The sequence below is a fragment of the Pteronotus mesoamericanus genome, unplaced genomic scaffold (genome assembly GCF_021234165.1).
Source record: "Pteronotus mesoamericanus isolate MK-2021 breed Mesoamerican mustached bat unplaced genomic scaffold, CSHL_Meso_final scaffold_54, whole genome shotgun sequence".
Lineage (NCBI taxonomy): Eukaryota > Metazoa > Chordata > Mammalia > Chiroptera > Mormoopidae > Pteronotus > Pteronotus mesoamericanus.
This window is the reverse complement of record NW_026555321.1, coordinates 70,214-98,089: the sequence shown is the minus strand read 5'-3', so window position 1 is coordinate 98,089 and position 27,876 is coordinate 70,214. Positions and strand designations below refer to the sequence as shown.

Genomic DNA, 27,876 nt, shown 5'->3' with positions numbered 1-27,876 from the left:
CACCCCAGAACCAGGGATCATACTGGACCATCACTCTACGTACTCAGGGTGCTGTTGACAGGTTTTAGGCCCATTTTCATTCCCTTTGCTGGACCTACCAGTCATCTCACCAAGTCCCTACTCCCCTCAACTCTCCACAGGGCGATGAGCCCACCGACTTCGTCATGCACAGGCCCCTGTGCGGCGGCCTCCCCTGCTGGACTCCCTCCCCATCCGCCTCCCCAGCCCTGCCATAATCGCTCATCCCAGCCAACGTCTACTTCGCAGAAAAAACTTCCCACCAGCTCCCACTGTAAACTGGAAAGAGGTGGTTTTCCACATAATAAATACACGCAAAGTATACTGAAATCCTAACCCTTAGAATCCATGTGGCTTTCTTATAGATTTATTCATGGTTTTGCCTTTCTGCTTACTATTATTCGGTGCCCTATTTGCGAACACATGGGGACAAAACCAAATCAAAAGTTTAAGTTCCATATATAAGCCAGGTGGCATCCTCTGTTCTAGTCATGGAGTACAGCCCTAGCCCACACTCTAACAAATATCTAACAATGGTCACATGCAGAGAAAAATTACTAAATCAGCAGAAATGTATCAGTACTGCTTCAAGAGTTCAGAGCACAAATCTCCTGGATGATGAGTAGACCAGAGAAATGGGGCACCACCACTGCATGGTCAGTGACATCCAAAATCTGCTGAGTGTAAAAAAGCAAATTCACACTTGTCTATAAGGCGTCAATTTTTCTCTAACATTTAAATTATCCAGGACAAAATTTAATAATGTGCTGCTTAATTACCATAGTTTGAAATATCTTTGAGGCAAAAGCTACTCAAATACTTTTCAAACACTAGTACAGGCTGTTAACACATAAGAAACTATCCATTACCTCAGCTGGGAGAAATAAAGGACTGATGGGACCCATAACAATAGAAAACTAGCTCTAGAATGATGCTCCATTTCTTCCTTCTGGGATGCTCTCCCCAACGCTTCCCCATTGCAGACTGTGTTTACACAAGCTATAGAATAAATTCCCCTTACCGACAAGGGAACATTAGTTACGAAAAGAATTCACATTCCATGAAGGAAATAAAATGTGGGAACATTTGAGCGTAGTACCCATAAACACTTTACAATTGCTCTACAACAAAACTGTGCAGGGTATTTCTTGGTGTTCTACATGGGTATCCAGTTAAAAAGATCAACAATCTGAACAGTAATCCAAGTAAACTACAAATAAATAAGATCTTGCGCAGGCTGGAGTGACTCAGTGGGTTGAGCGTCGCCCCGCAAACCAAAAGATCACAGGTTCTATTCCTGGTCAGGGCACATGCCTGGGCTATGGGCCAGGTCTCAGGGTGGGGGCCTCTCAGAGGCAACCAATCCATGTTTCTCTCACACACTGATGTTTCTCCTCCTCTTTCTCTCTCCCTTCCTCTCTCTCTAAAAATAAATTTTTTAAACCGTATCAATATCTTTTTCTCCCTCCACCCCTGTTACATTTAATAGGATCCTTTCTCCCCAGGACTTGTCTGTTTCCCAGTCTACTTCCCCACCCCCATTTTTCTCCATTTATCTCTAGGATTCATTCCCACTAATTGGACCACAATTTTCTGACTCCCATCTCCACAGGAATCCTTATGCTCATTCCACACACACCCATCTTTATGCTCCCCTCACCTGCTTTCTAGAATGTTCTCCTGCCGTACCTCCATGCTTCTGTGGCCAGACTTTGCCACGTCCTATACTTGTTCGTCTCTCTAGTACCCCCACCAGTGCAGCGCCTACAGTAAAATGAGTTCAATGACAACAAGGACGAAGATATCTCATTTATTCTTTCAATAAATATTTGTTGTGTCTACTCTGTGCCAAGCATTTCTCTAGTAGATGTGTATACAGCTCATGGACTGCAAATTCAAGGGGGAAGAAATCGACAATCAAATAAATAACTAGAAAATAGTTAAGATGGTGATAAGTCCTGTCGCAAACAGTAAAGAAGAGTAAACCAACTAGTCAGGAGGCACAGCGTGGTGTGTTCCTGTGTGGCCGGAGCACAGTGAGGAAAAGGTCAGAGAGCAAATCAGCCTCCAGACCTTGTGGGCCATGGTAAGAACCTTGAATTTCACTCTCAATGAGGAGCGGCACGATCTGACTTGTGGTTAAAACCAGGATTCTGGAGACTGGGTACAGACTACAGAAACCTAAGAAGACCAGTTAAGAGGCAACTGAAAAGCTCAGGTAAGAAATTACGGTGGTAGTGTGGATGTCCTGGCTGGTGTGGCTCTGTGGATTGAGTGACAGCCTGCAAACCAAAGGGTCGCAGGTTCAATTCCTGGTCAGGACCCATGCCTGGGTTGCAGGCGTGCAAAAGCCGGCCAATAGATTTATCTCTTACACATTGGTGTTTCTCTCCCTCTCTTTCTCCCTCCCTTCCCCTCTCTCTAAATATATAAAATGTAAAAAAAAAAAAAAAAGGTTTCTTTAAAAAATAGTGACGCTGAAACACAAATTTGAAAAAAAAAATGATGGTGGTAGAGTGGAAATGGTATGAATTGATGAGACACTAGAAATCTTCTTAAGGTATAAATAATTAGACTTGCTATTGACTGGACATGAAAGAGAGAAACCGAGAGTAACTCCACGCAACTAACCAACAGGAAGAACAGAGGGGCCACTGACTGAGAGGAGCGCGCACTGCTGGAACAGCAAGCCTGGGGTAGAAAAACCATCATCAGATGTGGAAATGTGGACATGATGTTGGCAGCTGATGTGCAAGTCTGAGTTCCTAGGGAAGGGCTGGGCTGGTGGCATTAATCTGAAAGCGACCCTTGGGCGGGTGGTATTTGAGGTCATTAAACTAAATGAGATCACCTGGGGAATGCCAGTCTCAGGACAGAGCCCTGGAACCACTACTATTCAGGCTAAACATGAACAAAGACCAGCGAAGGAACCTGAGAGTGACCGGTGAAGAATGGGGAAAACCAGGAGTGCTCGCACTGCCGAACAGAGAGCACTTCAGAGAGAAGTCAGTAGACGTCCCGTTTCTGGTCAAGGCGGGTTACGCTACCCAGACAACTCTTCCCACCGCCAACAAAACAACGATGAAAAGTGCTGAATAAAATATGTACCCACTTAATATATAATCACACCAAATTACATAGATTACAAATAAACCCAGAAGAAAAAAAAGCCTGTCTACTGTTAAAAAAGAACTTGTGATTCAGATAAAACTTTCAGCAAAAGCATCCTATGCTGTCTCTGGGACAATTTAAATGCAAAAGAAGATGATACACCATACTCTGAGGTGCTGTCTCAGATGACCCAGAACAAACTCTGGGAACTGACGTCAAACATGCTGTGGGGACCTCTCAATAAAGCAGTTTAAAAAGAGGCCCATGGACTGTTGAAAGAAATACATTTTTTGAAAAGTAATAATGAAAAAATTCTAAAGCAATACATTATTTTATATATGTGATTGTAAGTGCATATGTGTAACAAATATGTGCTTTATAAGAAACATTTACAGTCACAGGTAGGTACTTGTATTATTTCATCAAATGCCTACAAAACTTATTTATGCAACATGGACCCAAAAGAAACAGCTTTTTGGAACTCCCACTGAACAAGGCTTTCACATAATAGTCAACCTTGCCTTGAATTCAAGTAACTCCAAGATATGTTCATCCAACTGTTCTGGCTTTCGTATGGAAAACAAATGGCGGGAGGTCTGGGTGGACGCCAGACTAGAAGCAGGAGTCCAGTTAGGAGGCCAGTGTCACGGCAGAGAGATGCTGTTGGCTCGGAGCAGAGGTGGGCGGGGGCGGGGGCAGGTCTGGATGGAAAGAAGCGGGTAAACGGGGGTGAGGGAAGACCTTTGGAAAGAAGAGTCAGTATGATTTGCTGATTAGTGGGGCTGAATGATGAAAACAAGAGTCACTCAGAGGTGTGGGTTTGAGTAATGATAAAGAATACTGCTGAGCATTTTTGAGTGATATCGATGGGGGAGTCTGCGGGTGGAGATGGAGTTAGGAAGCAGATTTGTTTTGTTTATGTTAACCTGAGGATTGGTCTTGGGCCTGCCATTGAAAATGTTAAGATAAGCCTGGAGTGGGGGAAAGGTCATATAGGATGCATATCAATCATCACATACGTATTGAAGCCACTGGGTTGTAAGAAATTGCCTTATCAATAGAAAAAAAGGACTGGGATGACGCTAAAGAGGGAAAACGAGCGAAGAGACTGAGGTGGGAAGATAAAGAGGAACACATGTTAAGTTCCAACTATGAGCCCTATATCTACACAGGTAAATTCCGGTTCAAGTTGGCAAATTGAAGCCAAGCATTTATTGTACTTCACATTTTTACACAGTCCCACAGAAAACCCACATTGGCCCTAAAAACAAAAAATTGTGCCATTCACAGCCAGAACCTTCAAATGAAATTCCTAACAGTGATGGTGCAAATATCAGTGGATTTCCAAGCACACAGGTTGGAAGCACCAGCCTGGGAGGTAGGTAACCCCAGCAGCGCCCTAACCTCTAAATGGCAGCAGAACAGGACACGTTTAGACTTAAGAGCTGATAAGATAAAAGTGAATTTCTCACCTCTAGGAACAATTTTTTAAATGAACTGTGTGCCAGGAAACCAGGCCCAAAAGCTGTGCTCACTAAAAGGAGGGCAATCAAAGGGAGGCGACAGGAAAGGGAAGATCTTAAAGCAAAGGAATGACTTCAATTTGAGTGGCAATGGAGAAATATTAATCTAACAGAGGAATAGATAAATGATGAGAGGGAGGAAGCCAGACAGGCGATCAGGGGTTGTAAGCGTGCAGGTGAAGCGGAGAAACAGAAAGGACTCAAGAGAAGGGCAGACTTCTGGAAATAGTGCAAATGGCAGATGAGGTTCCAAGAGTCCACTGAGAGAATGCCACGCTCCCGTTTTGGGAAGTCTACTGCATGGGTTTCAGACATGGAGAAGCCACACTTCTTGCTTGAACTTAATCTAGGCTCTCCCTTGGAGATGCCATCAACCCTGCAACCCCCTATTCCTACCATCTGGGACACCCTCCCTCCCTTTGGATCCCACTGAGCTCCTCGTGTCCCATCAATGGACGAGTCGACTCCCCTGTCGGTCTCGACCGCAGATCTTCCCATGGGCAGGGTGCTACTGGAATAAGATGTCACCTGTCTACCCATCCCATTTGCATTCATCTGGGACGGCTTCACAACTGTCCCTTGATGTAGCCATACACTATTTCCAAAGGATCAAAATAGCACACTTTTCATTGCTTCGCTTCATTCTAAGCCCATTTTAATCTAGCAACTGCGCATCCTTCCACTTACTGTAATTGTCTCCCCCCATGCAGGAAAAACGTGTACTTTAAATATGAGATGCACGTTTCCTCTCTTCCATCTCCCTGTCAGGATCCTCAGAAACTCATCATCCAATCTAATACTCTGTCTGTAATTAGAGCTATTGTTTCTCAGCTTATGGTAGGTGATAAATGAAGTTCTGGCCTCAACTCAAATTACAGTGACCCAGCACATCTACAGGCCTAGTCTGTGATTGTTTTTTCAGCTCCTGAATGTACAACTGCAATAGGCATCCTCAGCAAGTAGTGGAATCCATACACTGACTACCTGATCTGGGCCATGAGGGCTGATGACACATGCAAGTCCCTTGCATGTCTCCCCTCACAAGACAGTAGCACATATCAATAGAAAACCAAACCATAGAAATTAACACCAACAGGAAAACACTGAAAGATGCAGGGTAATAAAATCTATTATACCGCCATTTAAATCACCTGTTGGTCTGTGCAAAATCTTAGAAAATGACTGTGATGAATCTTAAATGACTGGGTTATCCAAGATATAAACAGGTGTGACTTCAAGTGCTGCTGCGAGATTTAGTATCTCTGCTGGAGCAAATCAGCACAGCCCTGGCATCGCGGTTGCCAATTCTCAGCATCAATTAGGAAAAAACCATCAGCATGTATTTGCTTTTACTCATCAGGATAAACAGTAAACATTCACCGTCCTGCCTCTGAGCGAAGCCAGCAATCCTGCTCTTGGTCATAAAACAGCCTGTAAAGGACTGAATCATCCCGATGTTCCAGCAAACGTCACTCCTGTACACCACTTTGATGAAATTAAGCTGATTGGGCCTGAGAAGCAGTTAGCAGCAAGTACTTTAGTTGGCTTAGTAAGACATGAGAGACCCATAAAAATCGATGGGCCTACCAGCCCTCTGTAAAGTTTCCAGGGCTCTGTGATCTAAAGCACGTTGGGACATCCCTTCAAGTCAAAGAGAAGCGATTGCATCTTCTACTGACTATGACTGAAAAAGTGGGCCTTGGTGAACTTAGCAGGCAATACAGACCACCTTTGAATGTGTCCCTCTGACTCATTTTCTGAGGCACCCATGGACTTGCAGGTTTGAATGGAGCTGGAGCAAATAAAGGCTCTGCTACAATCCCAATCTGCAGGTGAGCTGTTCTGCTACTTGAGCCTTCTGACCTAGCAGATCTACTGGCTCTGAGTGTCTGTGGAAAACAGGGGTGACTTAGGAGCCCCAGGGAACCCCAAGGAAGCACCAATAAGTGAATTGAAACACAGATCTTAGAAGATGCTATGGTCTGAAGGTTTGTGCCCACCCCACAATTCACATGATAGAATCCTACACCCAGTGTGACGGTGTTGATGAGGCCATGAGGGTAGGCAGAGTCCTCATGAATGAAATTAGTGCCCTTGTAAAAGAGATCCTAGCGCTCCTGAGTCCCTTCCTCCCTGTCAGGGTACAAGGAAAAGTCTGCAACCCACTAGAGGGCTTCCACCCAACCATGCTTGCCCTCTGACCTTGGTCTCCCGGCCTCCAGAACTATAAGACAGAAACGTCTGCTTTATATAAGCTACCCAGTCTTTGGTATTTTTGTCACAGCATCTCAAACATACAAAGAGGTTTTAGAGCAAAGCCACATTCTCATCTGCATGTTACTATTCTTTTGAGAAATAGCTCCTGACAGAGAATGGCCACACGACTGACACACAAGCCACTAGGTTGGGTACGTGCAGCAATAACCCATCATTAAGTAGACTGACCAATATAAGAGACTGATCTTGAACAGGAGCAGGACATACTAGTAAATTGCATGAGTGGGTGGGTCAGATTCCTCCAACACATACTCCCCTGCCTGCCCTCTCTTCTCTTGATCCTGATTAAGGAATATGTATGACCAGCTGACTAAAGAGGAAAAGCACTTGTTAGTGAATGGTTCACTGCAACATGCTGGCACCAATCGAAAAGAGACTGCAGCAGCGTCACACACCAGATCAGAAGTGCCCCTGAAAAGGCAATCCTTCCAGTTAGCAGAATTTCAAACAACAAATTCTGTTGTGTCCTATGTTTAAATTGAGATATAGCTAGAAGGGCAGGTGCGCGCTGATGGATGGGCACTGACTGACAGCTTCGCGGGATGTTCAGGGACTTGGAAAGAGCAAGATTTGAGGCCTGACGACAAGAAGTTCTGCCAAAGGGGTGTGTTGGGCAGATGTCTCACAACGGGAAGACAGCATAAAAACATTTATGGACCATGTGGACGCCCATTCCAGAGAAGGCTCTCAATAATCAGGTGGACAAGACGATATGTTCTGCAAATGTCATTCAAGACTCTTTCTCCAGCCACCACAGGGCTTGCTCAATGGGCTCAGGTACAAAGTGGCCAAGGGGGCAATGATGGAGGCTATGCGTGGCCTCAGCAAAAAGAATGCTCCTCATCTTAATACTGCCACTCCAGCCAATGGGAGAATCCGATGCTGAGTCCCACGCTGGCCCCACTTGCTGGGGAAGCCAGTCAGTCATCAGCAACATTTTATGAAAGAAGCAGTCAACTCTCCTCACTGGAATAGTTACATACCCTGGATATAAATTTGCTTTCCCTGCCCATAAGCTTCTCTTAATGCCACTAAAGTATAGACTTAAAAAATGCCTTGTTTATCATATGGTAACCAATATAATACACTATCCGATCAAGGAACTTATTTACAGCAAAAGAAAGATGATAATGTGCTCAGGCCCATGAAATTCACTCATCTCAGCAGGTCCCCCATGACCCAGAAGAACCTAGTTTGGCTACAAGAGGAAATGGCTTACTGAAGTCAGTCACAGTGCCAACTGGGAAACAACACAGTAAAAAACTGGGTTCTGCCTTACAACATTGAAGCGTATGTTTTGAATCAACAAACAAGACATATGTTTTTGTCTCATCCATAGTTAAAACACGGGTCAGGCAATCAAGGGGTAGAAGCGGGAGTGACCACCTGCCACTATTACACCTAATAACCAGCCTCCATGGACCTGCGCTCTGCTGGATTGGCACCCAGGAAGGAGAGTTTCCACCACAGGGGTCAACGATTCAGTGCTGGGGAATGAAGAGGGTTGCTCTAATGGTTAAGAGTGAGTGATCACAATTACTAAGAGAATACTGGGGTGCTGCCCAACTATGAAGACACGGGCAAGCTGGAAACCGAGGGGTTCTCTGAAGAGCCTCTGGGTTCTCCCGTATCTAACAGAAAAAGTCAATGAAAGTTCAGCAACCAAGCAAAGGCAGGTTCACCATTTTCAGGCACCTGACATCCCCAGCAATGTATAAACCTGTAATTCAAGTTTATTTATAACAGCGAACTACTGAATCATAGGGTTCCTGATATACATTTTTAAATGCCCTCAAAAAGGCAGCCCCGCCAACTGGTTAAAACTAGTCCCTCTATCTGTACTTTGGATATAAGATAGTGATAATTTCTTTCACTAACTTGATATTATGATGGGTAGAAATAGTATTTGGTTATTTTAATTTTCATTTCTTTGATTACTAATGAGGATGAATATCTGTTTACATCTTGAGAAATCTCTTTACAGTGCATAGGATTAACTCTGTTATACGTGATGCAAAAAATTATAAATTTTGTTAACGTGACATTTTTGATTTATGATTTCGGGGAAATATAAAGGTGTTTAATCTATATATAGCCAAACTATCAGAATTTCCTTTTATGGCTTTTTTCATTGCTTTTCAACTCAGGAAAACTGTCCTTACCCGTATTTAAACATATTTTCTCCCAGCTGTTTATAGTTCCTTTTTGGTATATAATTCTTTAATCCATCTGGAATTGACTTTTGTATGGTGTAAGCTGAGAAGATAATTTTTTCCCACACAGTTAACCAATTACAAAGAGTAAATATTTCTTTAAAAAAAAATCCTTCTTTTAAGATCAAAGCAGTTCTTTTTTTTTTAAATTTCTGATTACCATATTAATAGCAATGCTAAGGAAATAAGAAAAAAACCTCTAGGAAAACCTGATCCATCAGGAGGCACTGACATTTCAGGCTCACAGCAAACCTATACAATGAACATAAAAGACTATTCATCCTCTAAAAGGGTTATCGTTTCTAGAGACACATAGGACCCTGTTTTATCACCTGTCATATTCAATATGAGTACGAAGTCATTTGAAGAAATAGGTGGACGTTTGGGGGCTATCATATCATTTTTATCTGATTCTGACAGCTCCATTTCACTTCCTGTCACGCTAGAAAGATTTGAGAGCCAAATCATAAAAAAGGTGCTGAAATTTAATCCATAAAAGGCCGATGGTGATGATGGTAAGCAGGAAAAAAATATCTACATAATGTAGCAAAGGTTATCGTGGGCTCTTGATGTGAGGTTTCCATTCATGGGCAGACGGGCAGCATCATGGTGAGCTCAGAGCTCCGGCTGCTAGTGGAATTTCAAGAGGCAGGTAAGGAAGGGAGGAGATTTTTCCATATAAACTCATCTCAGAGATTTTTAACATCTCTCTGTCTCACTTTTCCGTATGTTTGTATTCAACCTTGTCTTTTATATGCATGCTAATGTAATGCACAGGCTACAGAGGACAGCGAACGAATAGAAACCATCTTTGCACAGTCTGTACTGACTGCCTGTGTGTTTCTGGGAGTAATTTATATTACTAAATTTTTTTAAAGATTTTATTTATTTATTTTTAGAGGAGGAGAAGGGAGGGAAAAAGAGAGGGAGAGAAATACCAATGTGAGAAACACCGATCAGATGCCTCGACCAAGGACTGAACCAGGCATGTGCCCTGATGGGGAATCAAACTGGTGACCCTTCATTTTGCCGCTCACCAACTGAGCCACACTGGTCAGGGCTTATATCACTAAATTTAATCTACAAAGTCTAAAAAATTCAAGCTTTGACTGCCTTGAGGATTCTCCTAATTCTTCAAAATTAACTGGTACCTATTGCTAATATTTCTTTTAGTTTGGGGTTGTCTGTTGCTTCATTAAATAATTTTCTCAGTTATAGGAGTGAAACATGCTTATTGTAATAAGACTAAAAATAAAAATGAATAAGGATACATAATATCCCTATCCCACCCTACTCAGAAAACCAATTGGGTATATTCTTCCACACAGGTTTAATAAAATTTTGTACAAGTACACACAAATTTTGCCATTTTTATTTGTTGTTTTATAAAACAACTTATTAATATATAATTTTCCTTTCAATTTTATACTTACCTATATATAATGAACATCCCTCCAAGTTAATTAAATGAACCACCTACTTATACTATACTTATAATACAGCTATACCATAACTTATTGAAGTGTTTCAATACCAATGGACATGAACTATGCTTCCAGATATTAACCAATAGAAACAATGGTCCACTGAAAACCCTCATATTTTCTAAACAATCCATACCTCTATTTCTAGCAGCAAAATACCAAATGCAGGCCTGTTAGGACCAAAGCCATGCGTATTGCTAATAGTCTCATGTTTCTGAGTTACTTTGCAAAAAGTTGGAGCGATTCGCATTTCCACAAGCAGAGTTTACAAGTGACTTTGGGTTTCCTGTTCTGCCAAGCTGGTATAGCCCCGGCCCCCTCAGGTCCTCCCTCTTAATGACTAAAAGTTCCTGGACATCATATTTTTCAAAGCATAAGAGCTTCTGAAAGGTGGGAGGTGGACTCCGTGAAGAATGGAGACCACAGGGAACAACACAGCAGCGCATTGCCTCAGCTCCCTTATTACCTCTCATAGGTGCAGGAAAGGCTGCCAGACAAGCCTTCAACCCAGAGCTGCACCCCAAAAAGAAAAGGCCTGTTTCCCCCAGCCAAAGAACAGTAAAAATATGGCCTAACAAGAAACCTTTTTGGCGATAGCTGTCCTACTCTGGCAAACTAAAAAAAAAAACAAAACCAAACTCCATCCCTCTTCCTTCTCCCCAGTTTCAGTGGAGCCAATCAAGGAATTGATCTTCTACTTCAGTTCCAGGGATGCGGGTGACCCACTCCAACCCCCAGGTGGGAAATGAGGGCAAGGCCAAGCAGAGAGCTGATCTTCCATCCTCAGCCCAGTAGAAGCAGGCAGCAATGACCCGATTTCCCTGTAAGGGCAGTGCCCTTGACACTGAGCGGCAGCTGGTTCCCCATTCCCTGCCCAGCTAAAACGAGCCCTCCCTAATTTCTCTGCAGGAAGTATCAGCACATCTTAGCAGGAAGCTGACCTGCCACTCCCTAACCAGCAGAAGCAGGCAGCAATCTGATCCCTCACCAGGTTACTGTCAATGGGGTCCAATGAGAAGCTGGACCTCCGCCCCTACCTAGCAACAAGACTTAATGGCACAGATTGAGGTAAGAATATACAGTCTCCTAAGATAATAAACATAATGTCCAGATTCGAGAAGCTGGAAAAACTCAAACTAGAACACACTCAAAGAAATCTACACCAAAGATGAGTTACAATTACTGTAATGTACCATATATTGCATTGACATGTTAAAACAGAAAAAAATCATATTCTCATATTAAGTGGTGTGGGAAAAGCATCTAACAAAATCCAACATCCATCTGTGATTAAAGTGTCATTGGATAGCCTGTGTGCAGGAATAAGGCTTATGACTGATGGGGTATCGGTACAGAAATATCAGGCAAGGTTTCATTAACTGCAGTAAGGGACACCCAAACATGGGTCCCTATGGGGTTTTTACTGGGGAATCAGTCAGCTTCCCTGAAATTGATCTCCAAACTCTGGCCAATAGTATGCAGGCCAGGATGCCAGGAGTCTGCAAGTCAAGCACAGGTAGGGGCAGAGGCCCTCCCCCTTCACTGTAAGCAGGCTTACACACAATCCTGATCTGTCAGAAGGCACCTCATCTTCCTCTTATCTGTGCCTACACCCACATTCGCAGCCTCTCCCGTTCACACCACCTGCTGAGGTGGAAGAGGAGGCATCTCCTGGACGTTCAAGGTGGGTGAGGAGGGCTGGGAATCCAACCTCCATCAACCCTATCTTCAGTCTCATCTCCCTCTGACTGCTGCCTTGGAAGGTACGTGACACATCCCCAATTCCTGACCTTTGCAGAACTGCCATACAGCAATCAGGTCTCCTCATGGCCCTTCCCCTTGCAGACAACAAGGAATCACGGCAATCTCCACTCTGCTAAAGGAGCAAACACCTGTCTGCCAGCCCCCCAGCTTCCAAAATGAAGGACAGGTGACAGGCTTGCCCACTTTGGCCGTCTTTCCCTTTTCCCTCCCCCTTGTGGTTTTGTGACTTTTTAATTCCTTTACTCTGAGTTGAATACAGTATCAGAAGGGCGTGTGTTGAAGCAGAAGACAACCTCCATCACTCCCTCCAGTAGTTCCTCCTCCCTCTGTTCTCTCCTCCTCCTGAAGTCCTTGATCTCTGCATGTGAGGTCTCCTGGGCTCACTCCAGCTTTTCTATTGTTTTCACACGAATTCTCCCGTCTTCATAACTGGCTCTGTGTGGTCTTCCTTACTGCCCTCCAAAGGCCATTCTCCTTCAGCACGTCCACTGAATTTCAAAAAACTACCTCTTCATAGTTTTCGTTACTTGTTTGTTAAAACTCTGTCTACTCCATTAGTTCTGACTCAGTGAAGATCTGCCTGTTCTTCTTGTTCTTCCTCCTTCGAGAACTCTCTCTCTCTTAATGGACTATGACCACTCTCCTCTTACTCACGATTTCTTCGCCTACTCAGCACCTGATCAGAACAGGTTGTGGCAAAGGAGCAGGAGGTGAGAAGGAGCTGTTCCCTTCAGGTGCAGGACAGCGGGGTCCTCTCTCTGCAGCCTCCCAGACTGGGCAGACTGGGGCAGACTGGCTGCACTTCAGTCCCACTCCCGATTTCTTGGGGATGGGAGTGTTTGCCCCAGCGACCGCGCACTGAGAGCATCTGCAATCTTGGAGCCCATGGGAGCCCAAAGGTCTGGTATTCAGCCAAGCTTAGGAGGTAGGACGTCATCTCTGCCACACAGCCAGGAAGCACGGGGCCCTCCCCTACCTCTCCTGCAGGCTAAGCCTCACCTGCCGGGCCTTCCTCTACACTCATCTGTGCAGGGTCAGGGGACGCCTTCAAGCCGCCACCTTCCCACCACAGCTAAAGTTTCTAAGTATTCATTCAGAGTTACAGAAATCACAGCAATTTACTGGGAGGACCAAAGACAGCATGCGTGGGCTCTGGTGGTCTGAAGTGGTTTAATTCTTTCCAGGTGAAGAGTTTCTGGAGTTGGGGGTATGAGGGGGACTTTAGATGGAATGATCTGAGGGGCTCTCCAAAGAAGTAACCCTTAAACGGAAGCTGAATGACCTCACGAAGCTGGCCACGTGAACCCCCGGGGGCAGTGCATTATAGCCCGGGGAACAGAAACTGGGATCAGCCCTGAGGTGACTATAGCATGTTTAGTGTTTAAAAAGCAACAGAAAAAAACATGGCAGGAATGGAGTTTGTGCAAAAAAAAAAAAAAAAAAGAAGAAGAGGAAGTTGTACAAGACAAGGTCTAAGAGGTGGGCCAGGACCAGCGGACGGATGAAGGGCAGACGAGGCCGCGGTAGGGGCAGGGGTGTTACTCCAGCACCACAGGATGGCACGAGAAGAGCCTGAGCAGGGAAGAAACAAACGCAGGCTCACACTGGGTAAGACATGTCCTAGTCGCTACATGGAGACCAGGCTGGGAGTCCAAGAAATAATGTAAGTGTAGCTGTTGATAATATTATTATATGTCCAGGTGAAAAGTGATGGTGGACACAAGGAGAGATGGGAGGCAGCAGAGCTGGGGTGAGGTCTTTAAAAACAGACAAGAGCAACTTTTGCTTCCAGCCCTAATGCACTGACGGGGCAGGATGCACCCTCCCATCGAAAACAACCAAAACGTACGTGAAACCAGTTTAAAAGGCATTGGACATAAAACAACGAAGGACAGTGATCCCTGGGGAGTGAGAAACAAAAGAAACTAGTTCAGAGCTTCCACATAGCCTTGATTTAGAAGTTGCTGCAATGTAAGGACAGGCTAAAGGCAGGCATCGGGGTGGAGTCTAACGGAATCCCACAAATGCCTTCCAAGCAGTGAATGTGCTCCTGAACTGATATTGGTACGTGGCAGTTCCTGTCTGTGTGAGGGCCATCTTCAAAGATAAGCACCGTAAAACTGCAGTAGAGGGTCAGCACTAACATGGGCGCCTGCAACTGCTTTGATGATGGGGTACTACTAACTTTGACCCCTAATTAGGCAAAATGTTATCTCTTCCCCCCAAAAATTCTATTCTTCTCATTAGACCTGTATTACAAAAAAAAAGTACTCAATTATTAGTACTATATTTTTGTCAATTAAAAAATGTATATAAACTTGATTTCTCTCATTATACAAATAACTACGTAATAGTCCCAATTTTGCCTCTTGATTCTGAAACCCTAAAATATTTACTCTCTAGCTGTTTACAATAAAGAGTTTGCCAATCCCTAATCTAGATCAAACACAACAATTCCAGGCTCTCCTCAATATTCTGTAATAAGTACAAAGCTAGATTGAGAAACAGACATTAAACCATATTTTTAAGGTTCCTCTGGGTTTCAGCAGAGCATGTGGGTAGACTGGACAGTTCAGAAGATGTCACTCAGGAAGCACCAGAGCGAGGAGGGAGCCCGAGGTGCATCCAGGACAGCTTCTGGGAGGTGAACCCGGGAGCCAGTGAGAGACCTGCCCATCCTGTAACGCCCGATCCCTGCTCTGCTCCTTCCTTCCACTCGGCTGCCCTCTGGGCTCTCAACTGTGCATTCCGGAATCCGGAATCCTATGATAATGAAAACTGTGACCGCACTGGCGCAGGAACACCTCCCCAAGAGCGAACCGGAACCAGCGTTAAGGCCCTGCCTTGGGGTGCGCTGAGACCTGGGCGGCACCAGGCACTTCCCAGTGTCCTTGCTCTCATTTCACGGGACCTCCTCTGGCCTCCAGGGTTCCCAAGCTGTGGCCACGTATCAAATATCAAAGCCTTGGGGAGACCTACAAGAAATTCAATACCAGCTACATAGAGACCAAAATTACTACTAATGAAACCAAGAAAACAGGCACCAAGCTGACGTTACTGATGAAATCAGAGAAATCATACCTCGCTTGGCAGCTGAGCAGCAGCATCTCGTGGTTATGAGTCAAAATGTACAAAAGAACCAGGAAGGCTTTTGCTCTAATGGACGTGGAGGGGCTGTCAAGCAAACGGATAATTGTGGAGACAAAATCCTGTGGAAGACATTAACATTTTTTTTAGAAAGCATGAAATAAATAGGGCAGTCAACTCTCAAGGTTAATAGATTATAATAACCAAATAGACAGCAGGAAATAAACTAATATCAGCTACCATTTCTGCATTCTTAATTTCTGCCAGATGTTATACTAAATTTTTAATAAGCATTATCTCATTTAAAACTGAAAATCAGCCATAAAGAGTTGATAATATTCTCCCTATTTTAAAAAGAAAAATGCATTTGAAAGGTTAAGCAATTTGCCCAAATTCACAAAGTTGGATTCAAATCCGGTCCAGCCGGACAACAAGTCCTGCCTCCTAACCACTCACCCCACAACCGGAAGTGTGGCGACAACTAGAACAGCCAGCAGTCGTGACCGCATACAGACATGAACCTCCAAGCAAACCTGCACAAGCAGAGATCACAGCTCTGGTCTGCATACAATACCCAAAACACGGCACACAAGGAAAACCTATATTCGTACAACGTTCTTTAATTAAACATATAATACAACACAGAAGAATAAGTATTGACAAGTAGTACTGTTATTTCCCCTTCTAACAGAGAGATTGTACGTCATTTCAGGTGCTTCCTGATATGCAAAAAGTATATACAAACAGATGGATAGACAGACACATGCAAGGTTAATGAATGTAAGAAGGCAGGATTATGGAAGCATATTGTCAACAGGATGGCTGCAGGGAGCAGGAATATCAACTCCCAAGTCCTTAACAGAGGCAAATACCTAGCAGTGACACTATATGCTCAAGGCAGATGGAAGCAACCCAATTTTTTTGCGATGCCATGGGCCTTTTACACTAGGTGCTATGTTGCCGAGCAGGAAGAATTTACGCAGTCAGGTATAAATTTAAGCATGGAGATATATCCTTATTTATTTAAGGATGGAGATATATCTATTTCATGATGGATATATATCTACTTAAGGATGGAGATATATCTCTATATTTCTGTGCACTACTTTCACCTAGTCCTGAACCAAATAATCAAGCCAGTTCATCACCATTTTAATTCAAACCAGAATCAACACCAAGGTGTCCCTGAGTAACAGGTCTGTCTCCGCCCTTCCGGCATGCAGACAGTAGAAAGCCTGTTTCTCGCCCCGACCACTGTGGCTCAGTGGGTTGGGCATCGCTCTGCAGAGCGGAAGGTCGCCAATTTGATTACTGGTCAGGGCACATGCCTGAGTTGCAGGCCAGGTCCCCAGTTGGGGGCATGAGAGAGGCAACCAATTCATGTCTCTCTCATATATCGATGTTTCTCTCCCTCTCTCTCCCCCTCCCTTCCCCTCTCTCTAAAAATTAATAAAATATATTAAAATAAGAAAGAAAGAAAGAAGGAAAGAAGGAAAGAAAGAAAGAAAGAAAGAAAGAAAGAAAGAAAGAAAGAAAGAAAGAAAAAAGACAAGACTGCCCATTTCCCCAGAGTCGACTCCCAATTCTAATTTATACTCTGTTGTCCAAGGACCATGATCCAAAGTCTGAGTAAGGTCTGTAGATTAGATAATATGAATGCTAAATAAATGTTAACTTGATTTTTAAATCCATGGCTTGTTTTTATGGAATATTCAGTGAAGTAATTGAAGGTAGAGGAGCCTCAGGTCGGCAACCTCTTCTTGAATGGGTATGAACACACGCTAAGAGACAGAAAGACAAAGAAACTACAAAACAAATAAGGTAAAATGTTAGCCTTTAGTGAATGTGTTTGAAGGGTATATTGTAATCCTTTGTATTATGCACCCAACATTAAACTTATCACCTACCCAAAAGGTGATCTACTCCAAGGATCATCAATCCTATGGCTAAAGTTAAAAATTGGAGCATCTTCCTCCTCCATCCGAAGTCCAATAGATTCCCAATTTCCATGGGAACACCACCCCGCCATCGTTGCCTTATTTCAAAGCACCATTCTCTTTCCTGAATGACTGTTAACAGGCTTTATCTATCTTTGCTTTCTTCCATCTATTCTACAAGATGCAGCCGCAGTGAGCTTCTCTGACAGTATATATGATTATGTTATTTACCTATAAGATATTCTCAGTAGTTGCTGCAACCCTTGAGATTAAGCCATTACTAAGAATCTTACAAATTAAAATAATATGCTTAGGATTTTGAATGAAACAAACTAGACAAAGTAGAGCAAATACCAAAAATAAATGAAATAGGGCACATGATTTGTTTGTAACAAAACCACTGCAGGCACCTGAAGAAGATGCAGTGTATTACAAACTACCATTTTGGATCTAAGCCTAAAAGCATTGTGTGCCCTAAATAAATTCACATTTAGTCACTTCAGAAAAACTGAATGAGCACTACTGACCAACTCTCTACAACTCATTGCCCAGGGCTCCATATTTAATCGTAAGCAACATGCACTGCACTGTTAGAACAGTATTAATCTTACAACATTTGGGGAGGGAAGACTACAGACTGCCGGCAAAGATTTAGTGTCACCAATGAAGAATCAAAATGACCTTCAGAGAGCCAAAAATGACCTCAGGTCACTTCAGTACGCAACCCACTACGGATAACGCTTTGATTTAAATTCATCTTGCCACTCAGCTCAACATACCTAAATATTACATGTGGAGAAAAAGAGCAGAAGCTGTTCAGGCCTGCCAGCCAAACCCCAGCAGGGGAAGTTTATGTCCAACATTTAAATGGTACTTGGCAGTGATTTCAGAATGAACATACCTACCTAACATAAAGGTGATATATGGAATATTCAAAATGTTCGGAATGGGCCCACGTATCTGAAGCACCCATCACAAACAACATGTTATTTTTATCATAATTAAGCAAAAGGATGAAGCACTCCTCTAGTAAATATCATAAAGAGGAAATTATGAGATGGATAAAAATAATGATGAGATAGAGAACTTCAGAATTGTCTCTTGTAAATCTGAAGCAATAAAATTGACTTGCTTCAATCAACTGTCACCGGTGAAAATCAGCGAGTACACCCTGGCCATCAGCTGGTAATAGCCTCAAGGAAAAACAGCGAGACATCATGTGGATAACTACACTGACAATGTTCCTGTTTAATATTGATGGAAATGAAAATTGTACTGATTAAATCTAAAATTGTTTTTGGATTACACTTTCCTTAGAAAAGTTTAGCCAAGTAACCAAGTAAAAAATGTCTGTAAGAAAATACTCTTATTAATGTGGACGAACGAAAAAAATCATAATACACACTAATAACCTGATTAATATGCATAAATTAATTACCATGTTTTTAAAAGCTGGATTAGCAACCATTGCGTCTGTATGCCTAGACTGGTGATAAAATAAACCTTAGTAGGCTTAGCATTCAAATTTTTCAAAATTCTGCAGCCACAAAATGTCACAGTGATCTTCAATAGTATTTACAAATAACAGGGATCTGCAGCTTCTGGTTTATTATTAATCGTTGTTGTGCTACTTGGTCAAAATGCTAAACCTAAAAACATGGCTTCAGTCAAACTAGACTGCTCAAATAAAAATAGCAGCTATTGTCAAAATTAATAAGCAAAAAAGTTAAGAGGCAGTATCTCTGGTCAACAGCACTCAGAAGGAAGCCGTCTTACTAGTGAGCTGGAAAAAACTCAAATGTGAAATATGATATGGCTTTAAAAATTAATGTTTAAATCATTAAGTAACCCCCAAAGCATATGAAGTCCAAAGGACGCATGACTGATTCTCTGGCTGCAAAGGATTTTTCAAGGTCATGTACCCCAGGAACAAAATGACTGAGGCAGGGGTTTGAATCCATGTAACTTAAGTAGATATGAGTTTTTCCAGCTCAACTAATTGAAATGCATCACAATGGGGATCCGGGAGTTTTATATGCTTTCGATTTCCTAACAGCAAGAATCTGGCACTGAGTTGTTCTTGTTTTTTTTAATCTTCTTTAAAAAAAAATGTTATTTATTTATTTTTAGAGAGAGGGAAAGGAAGGGAGATAGAGAGGGAGAAAAACATCGATGTGCAAGAGATACCATGATCGGTTGCCTCTCACATGCCCGCAACTGGGTACCTGGCCCACAACCCAGGCATGTGCCTTGACTGGGAATCGAACTGACAACCTTTCAGTTCATAGGCCTGCACTCAATCCACTAAGCCACACCAGCCAGGGCTGGCACTGAGTTTTTAACATAAGTTTCTTTTTATGCAACACCAGTGACTTATTTGCACAGCAACTGTGTAATTCAGATATGCTTTTCCCTTCTCCCTATATACGTTTATACACACACGTACAGATTTACATATATGAACTTGTACATTAATATATCTGTATGCGCATGTCACTACAGGTTTAGTACAACATACTCTACTGTCACTCTTATTCTCATTACTTGGCTTTAGCTTATTCAAACACAAAATTCATAAAAGTTACAAACATATACCTGAATAGGAAAAATACAGATCACCAAAAAATATACAATTAATCCCATTTCTGTAAAAAGATTCTAATAGCACATGTGTGTGGCAGCAGAGAGGAGAAAATAAGTGACTGTATGTGTATGTGTACATCTATACGCACGACAAATTCAGTACAGCAATAACCACTCAAGAACAAGAACCTGATTCAGAAGGGAATAATAATACCATAGTTAATCTAGTTTAAGATGAAAATACAGCTACAGTTACATATTTCAAGTGGAGATTCATTACTAACTGCAAATAACTATGAAAACATAAAGTATGCTGCTAATTAAATAATCCTAAACTCTAAGTTTTATTATAAGAGAGGTATAGCCTGTGTCTTAATAACCGCTGGTTAAATTACAAGTAAATGGTACCCTCATCTGCCACCTTTCTAGAGAACAGCCTAGCATTATTTATGCAGAGCCTTCCGCATGCACAAAGCACCTGTGGTACCCTCCCTATGAGAGGTGAACACAAAGGTGTACGGAACAGGATGTTTACTGCATCAATAGTGGGAGAAGAGTTGAATCATAACAGCACCAAGAAAGTGAAAATTATATAATAAGTTATCAGTTTTGCCTGCGTACGGCTTCACTGGATGCCCTTCTCTTCCCAGATCTCCCAACACATCTCACACCTCAGGGAAGCCCAACTATCAAGTTCTTATTTTACTAGCTTTGTGAAATATCATATTTGAACTAAATTTATACCTGTGCTCAGGTGGGAAAAAAAAAAAAACAACTGCTAAAACTCTCAGCCTCTATTATTATAATATACACAGTAAAACCACTCAAGTGGTACTTGGTCCTAATATAATGACAACAGTAATGCCTTGGAAAGTTTAGTAGCAAAAATTAAATATACAGACTGTTGGAAAATTTATTCCTCTGAGGCTCACATTTCTTAGCAGAGTCTAAACCAGACTAATTAAAGGCAGGAAGTGGCTTGCTCTCCATTTGGGCTTCCACAGGCCAAGCTTACTATGTGAACCTGACCATTATTAATAGCAATTCCTGACATTGTAACTTTTAGTATAAAAACCAACATTCAAAGTATTGCAGTCAATGCACAGGGACCACAGCAAATACCTAGTTAAGTGACTCCATTCTATGCTTAGCCACGTCACCTTACCATGTTCTATACAATTCCAGTTTGGCAGGCTCTCCTCCAAAAAATAATAATGGGCCCACTAAGTTTAAAAACTGCACACTCCACTCCCTGCATGAAGATTCATAATGCACATGAGCATAGGAAAAAATGGGAAAGTCTGTACAACCGAAAGCGTCTCTTTAACTCACTAGTTTCCAAATGTATGAATAACCACGGTCCCCTTTTTCGCTTATTGACACCTCACTGAGCACTAATACTCTAGACAGGGCTTCTCAAACCCTCAAGTTAACACCAATCGCCCAGAAACCTCATTAAAATGTCCATTCTAAGTTGGCAGGTCTTGGGGGAGACTGGAGGGTCTGCATCTCCAGCCCCCTCCCAAGAGACGCCAATGGTCTGGCCCAGGGACCCTTCTTCAGCAAGGACTAGAGAAGACTCGTTAAAAGGGGGCTAAAATCAGGAGGAAGGGAGCTCTAGAGGGGACTGGCATTGACAGAGTATTAGACAAGGAAAGGAGTAAAAATGAGTCAGAATATAAAGGGACCCCTCCTAAGGCAGGCAAAGGACATGGGGAAAGAGGTGGGGGCTGAGGAGGCGGCGGCACAGGAAATACTAGCACGCAGGAAGGACTAACTTTCTAACTTTTCATTACTAACACAGCACAAACAGGCAGAGCCATTTACTGAATTCTATTTTAACCACTCAAAGGCTCTCATAACGTGTGCCGATGAATGGCCTATGGTACATAGGCTTGGCAAAGTTTAAAAAGGTCCCTTGAGACGAAGAGTAATTCTACCCAGGTGATATTACTTATCCACCACAAGTGCAGAAGAAAACGACTTATAAAGTAGAGTAACAGGTGAAATCTAGGCCAAACCTTTTCTTGGATCAGTCTCTGAAGATGAATCCCACAGGACAACATGGCGGTGAATAAGGTCAACATGTACTGTTGAACGCGGCAGATGGCGGAAGCCAGGGAGTTGACGACTGAATTCAGGCCCACCTTCTCAATAACATTCTGGAAGGCAGTCGGCGAGTGGCGAGTGATCCTGCACAAGGCCTGCGCGACAGGGGGACAGATCTGTCAGACAACTGCCTCCACGTGCACCGGCCAGGCCCTGCAAAGGCACAGCGAGTAGAAGGTGCTTGCCTCGCTCCTTCACCCCTTATTGTGGCTTAAGAAAGTTGGAAAATTTCAACACATTTAAAAATAAAACAATAATCCAGCTGCTAATGAAAACTAACATTGTTTTATAACATTAGAAACTGTTACAATAATAGCCATATAAATTATGATGAGCTAACTAAAATGATAAACTAATTCCTAAGTCTAGATAGAAAAACATCCCTTTAAGTAATAAAAAACATCATGAAGTACCTCCTTCATGTAGACACTAAGGGCTGGGAAAATAGACATAAAAGTATAGATCTAACACTGTTTAGCATGTAAAGAACACTGAGAATATCTGAAGGCTATCTTATTTAATTCTCTCAACAATATGAAAGTAAGGTATTATTATTAACACCATTTTATAGATGGCATAAAATATTTAAGTAATTTGCCCAAAAATATATAATTAGTAAGTGACAAAGCTGGAATTCAACCTGAAGTAATGAGACCACTGAGCTTTTCCTAAATTGCTCATGAACTATGAGAGATAAAATTTGTCATTAATAAATAGAATTTAATGATGTGTTGCGATAGCAGCGGGCTCAGTAATGATGCTTGGAAAGGCAGGAAAAGCAGGGAAACCAGAGCTGCCTGGTGAAGATGATGCGGAGCCAGTTGCTGAAGAGGAAGCGGGAAATGGGTGGGTGGGAAAGCAAGCCAAGAGGATTCTGGCCCAGGAGAGAGAACAAGGATCCGCGTGGTGACAGGAAGACGCAGAGCCCGGGGCAGGACAGGCAAGCTGTCTGGTGCAAGCAGAGTGCACTCCAGATGGAGGGGCAGAAGCAGAGGGGAGGGAAGAGGAGAAATGAGCCATCTCTAAAAGGAGGCAGAAGCCAGGGATGGTCTACCCTGCTAGGACCTTTGAATTTTATGCCATAAGACTGCAACTTTCAATCCACGTGCCACAAGAATTTTTAAAACACGCAGCCCCTGACTATTTAGTCAGTGGCACTGACCTCTTTTCCCTTTGATTGTCAAGTAAAAAAGGGACAACAGCCAAGGCAACAATAGCTATTCCATGTGAATGAGTCAAAGTTATACCTATTTTTTCTTTTTGTCAGATGACCAAAAAGTATATTTTCGGTGTGCCGCAGAATTTTAGTAATTAGTTTACATGTGCCGGCAGATAAAAACGGTTGAAAACCGCTGCCATGCGCAAAGGGACGACTTCAAAAGTTTTAAGCAAAAGACAGGGATGGTCCTATTCCATGTGTACACGGGAGACTTCAAAAAAGAGAAACAAACTTAAGCCAGAAATAGTTTTACAATAACATCCATTATCATGAATGTCACATAACCTCCTTCCTGATGGGTGTGTGAAACAGATTTAAAACCTTGATTAATAATGAAAAGAGCAAGTACAAGATAAATCATTAGAAATATTATCATGTCAAAGGAAAGGAAGGCAGGAGGGAAGAAGAGAAAAGGTAAAGGCTTTGAAAAATATTTTCATTTTCTTGAACATCTCAGGAAAAAATTAAACATTTCTCTATCTTAAAAATGAACTTCCCTTAAAAGTTATTCCTATTGATAAAATAAGGAAAACAGGTATTGATGGGTATGAAGTCACTCTGCCACCAAAAGGAAACCTTCAAAGTAAATGTACTTCTTGTATGCTGAAGCTTATTCCCAATCTGTAGGAAATGTTAATGTGGCCTTATTATATGTAACCAGAAAGGGAAAGGTACCACACAGAGAAACAATGAAAATCTAGAGGGACCCTCTCCAAGCGCTGTCTCCCGGAGTGAGAGAGAGAGAGGGGAGAGGCAGAAAAAGGACAAGGCAGAGTCTTCAATCTTTTATGTCTGTGCTGTTCAAGTTTTTCAAATAAATGCATATTATTTTATTAGAATATTAATTACATCCCAATGTCATGACTGTATGAGACATCTTAAGGTTCAATATTTTTCTCTATGTTTTTACTGTATAAAAATTAAAGAGTGGTGGCTATTTCAAACTCTTTCTGTGAGATAATATTTGATGGGATTTCACTGAAATAAAAGTCTTAAACAAAAAAATGAAATTACTACATGGAAATAAACACAGGAAAAGCTTACTTTATTAATAGTGTATATATTTACTATCATTTCTGAAATTACTAAGTAAACAAATACACTGAAAAAGGAACATCTGCAAAGTATTAAATATATACGGTTCCCTAAAAAAGAAAAAGTGTCCCTTTCCTCATGGAACTAATTATCCTATGGGACACTTATAAAAGTCTTGCCTTAATAACCATTCACAAATGACAACAGGATCTTATACTGATACCCCACGTTCATTACAGCATTTATTCATAATCGCCAAGGTAGGGAAACCACCTGAGCAACCAGCAACAGATGAATACGCGCAGAATAAATGCAATAGAATGTTATTCGGCCATGAGAAAGAAGCAAGCCCTGCCATTTGTGACAACATGGAGGGGGCCTTGAGGGCATCATGCCAAGTGAAATAAGTCAGGCAGAGAAAGACAAACACTGTAAGAAATCACTTGTATGTGGAATCTTAAAAAACTCAACTCAAGGAACAGAGGTTAGAATGGTGGTTGTTAGGGGCGAGAGGGAGAGGGAAATGGGGAGAGGGCGGTCAGATGGCACGAACTTTCAGCTGTAAGGTAAGACCTGGGAATGTAATGTAGGTTATGGGATCTTAGTTAATAATACCGTAGTACATACTTGAAGGTTGCAAAGACAGCAGATCTTAACCGTTGGCCACAAGAAAAGAAATGACAGTGATGTGATGTGATGTGATGTGACGTGACGTGACGTGACGTGACGTGACGCAGGTATCAGCTAACGCTACGGCGGTCATCATATTGCAGTGGAGAAGTACCACGTCGACATGTTATACGCCTAAACTTACACGATGTTGTATGTTAGTTATATCTCAAAGAAGCTGAAAAAATAATCACTGACTCCATTTCTAACTGATACGAGAAATGTGTATTCATGTACAGGTAGTCCTATCTGAATGAAATTCCATGAGATAAGCTCTTCTTTGAACAGCTTTCAAATAACTTTCAACTTTCAAATTTCAGTCGCTCCTCTTTCTTCCAAGGGAGTTGTGGATGGATAAGTTAGATATCAAGGTTTAGAAGCTATGGAAGTCGGGTTCTTCAAGTCTAAAACCAAAATTGTGTAAGTTTCAATAGAAAAGTAGCAGCTAGTATCTGGAAACAGAAACATGAAAAATAAATTCACCAAAAACAATCTGGTTCTGAAAGTGAAAATTTTAAAATCTCATTGGGAATATATCTAAGAAAATTGTTGTCTATAAAATCAAAACACAATTATTTATTTGTTTTAATAATCCAAGGATTTAAAAATAACATTTTAAATGGAGTCCTTAAACATCAGGCTACAATCAGAACTTTCCAAGCAAATTACAGAGTCTCCCAACAAGGACTTCAATACAGGGAAACAGTAAGTCTCATAAGCAAAAATGACTTTCGAGCAATATAAAATCCCTACCCGATCACGCTGGGAACGTTTCGTGATGAAAGACCTGTCAAGACTACTATGAAGTGTATTCAAAGCAATATAAGGGCAACTGGAATGGCTTGATCTTCAGAATGCTGCTCAAAAACCTAAGACTTTCCATTTAACTGGTCACTCTGGGTATCAAACCCAATGGGAGTTCACGGAGGCTTAAACATACATTAGTGCTTCTATTTTTTGAATTAAAAAAAAAATCAAATCTCAAGTCTGATTTTCAGTGATTTGGTTTTGAAGTATTTACTTTTTAAAAATTACATCCTAAATAAAACTGGGAAGAATAATTCCAGTTCGAAATTCACTTCAAAATGTTTCGAAAAGAACACTGCATTACCTCCAGAATTTCTGACCGTCTACTTGATAAAGCCTTCCAAGAAACGGACTAATTCAAAGAGAAGGCGGTATATCAATTAGCAACATGAACAGAATCACCACAGAATAAGAGATTTAAGAATCATTGCTTTTTTTGTCTTTTGAATGATTTTTTGATGTCATATCAAAATTACATTGGGAGCTTTTTCAAACTACACTCATTCTCATCCAACCCGAGAGATTTTTAGCCACAGAAGAATAGAGGCAGGGAGTGGAAAGAGAAGAGGAAGTAATTTTCGCTGCTTAAAAAGCTCCCACTTACCCTGCAAAATTGTTCCATTCCCACACCCTCCAGCTCAGCACCACAGCAAGTGTGACTACCCGGTCCTCTCCCTGGTAGGAGCCAGTTCACTCAATCTACTTCTACAGATCCCTCCGGTCCCCACCATGGTTCACCGAGATTCCCTGTGACCCTAACAATTCTAGGAACTTTGTTTCATCCACCCAATACCTTTCCCAAGTCAGGTCCACCCCTCCAAATACCATTCCCTCAGTGACGGAGGCCACTCCTGAGTGGGAGGGACAAATCAGCCGCCTTTCCCTCCAAGCCATGCGGCGGTTTTCCTAGGGCCCCAAGGTCTAGCGCAGGGGTTCTCCACCTTGGCAGGCATTGGAACCACCTGAAGACTTGCCCAAATGCAGGCTACTGCACCTCTGCCCCGACCGCCCCCCTACCCTGCTCAGAGATTCTGATTCAGCAGGTCACAGTTAGGGCCCCAAAACCTCTATTTCCAACAAGTTCCCAGGTGTTGTGCGTGCCGCAGGTCTGGGGACCACATGGAGGGTAATCAGGGGGGCCAAGAGATGACGAGGACAAATGAGTCAGAAAATGAGTGACAGGGCAGCAGACTCAGACTATTACCAGTGGGACAAGGGGCAGGCTGGTGCCTGGACACTAAGCCACGCTGTCCTGCGGCCAGTGCTCATACGGTCACCTGGCCCATAGCTGTCTACCGAGCACCCGCCGCGTGTGCTCAGAGGGGACGAGAGGAACTGGGCTCCTCCCTTCCTGCAACTGACACTCAGTGGGAAAAAGTGTGCGGAGTCATAAATGACATCAGCTCAGCTGTGTTCATGGTGATGACAGAAAACACAATGAGATAAGGGGGGCCAGGGTGTCCTAACAGAGGACACCTGAGGTGACATTTAAGCTGAGGCCTGAACGATGAGGACTCCGCCAGGCGAAAAGCCAACAGACAGCATCCCAGGCACCGTGAACAATAGGGAAAAGGAGCTGAGGCGGCAAAGTGCTTAGGTTCCAGAAATTCTAGAAAATGTCCGACCGTAAGTGTGGTTGAAGCAGTGAGTGAGGGAATGAGCATTATGAGATGTGAAAAACGAGGCAGGCAGGCACCACATCACCCAAGATCTTGAAGGTCGTGTGAAGAACTCCAAACTTATCACAAAGATCACTTTGTAAGGTATATAAATGTCTGATCACTATGTTGTACACCTGAAACTAATACAATATTGTATGTCTACTATAGATAATTAATCAATTAATTCTGATCTTTATCACCAAATGGGTACATTAACCTCCAGGGCACATGCCTGAGCAATAAATATGGGCAAAGAAAGTGAGAAGGAAGTTCCGCTCCAGAACGCATGCTGGGAGGGGAGCCATAGTCATCCCTGCCGAGAATGCGTGTGAAGTGACTTCAGAAGGGATATTTTCAGCTTCTGTAACCTCACTATTTG

General features: G+C 42.5%; 1 protein-coding gene across 1 annotated transcript in view; it reads right to left on the bottom strand.

Annotated features, from left to right (window-relative positions):
- Positions 1-27,876, bottom strand: part of ULK4 (unc-51 like kinase 4) — a 233,621-nt gene that overhangs the window by 136,175 nt on the left and 69,570 nt on the right. The window contains exons 21-22 of the mRNA XM_054595876.1: positions 22,019-22,201; positions 15,472-15,599 (exon numbers count right to left, since the gene is read on the bottom strand). Coding sequence (XP_054451851.1) covers positions 15,472-15,599; positions 22,019-22,201 — 311 coding nt within the window. The remainder of the gene's footprint in view (positions 1-15,471; positions 15,600-22,018; positions 22,202-27,876) is intronic.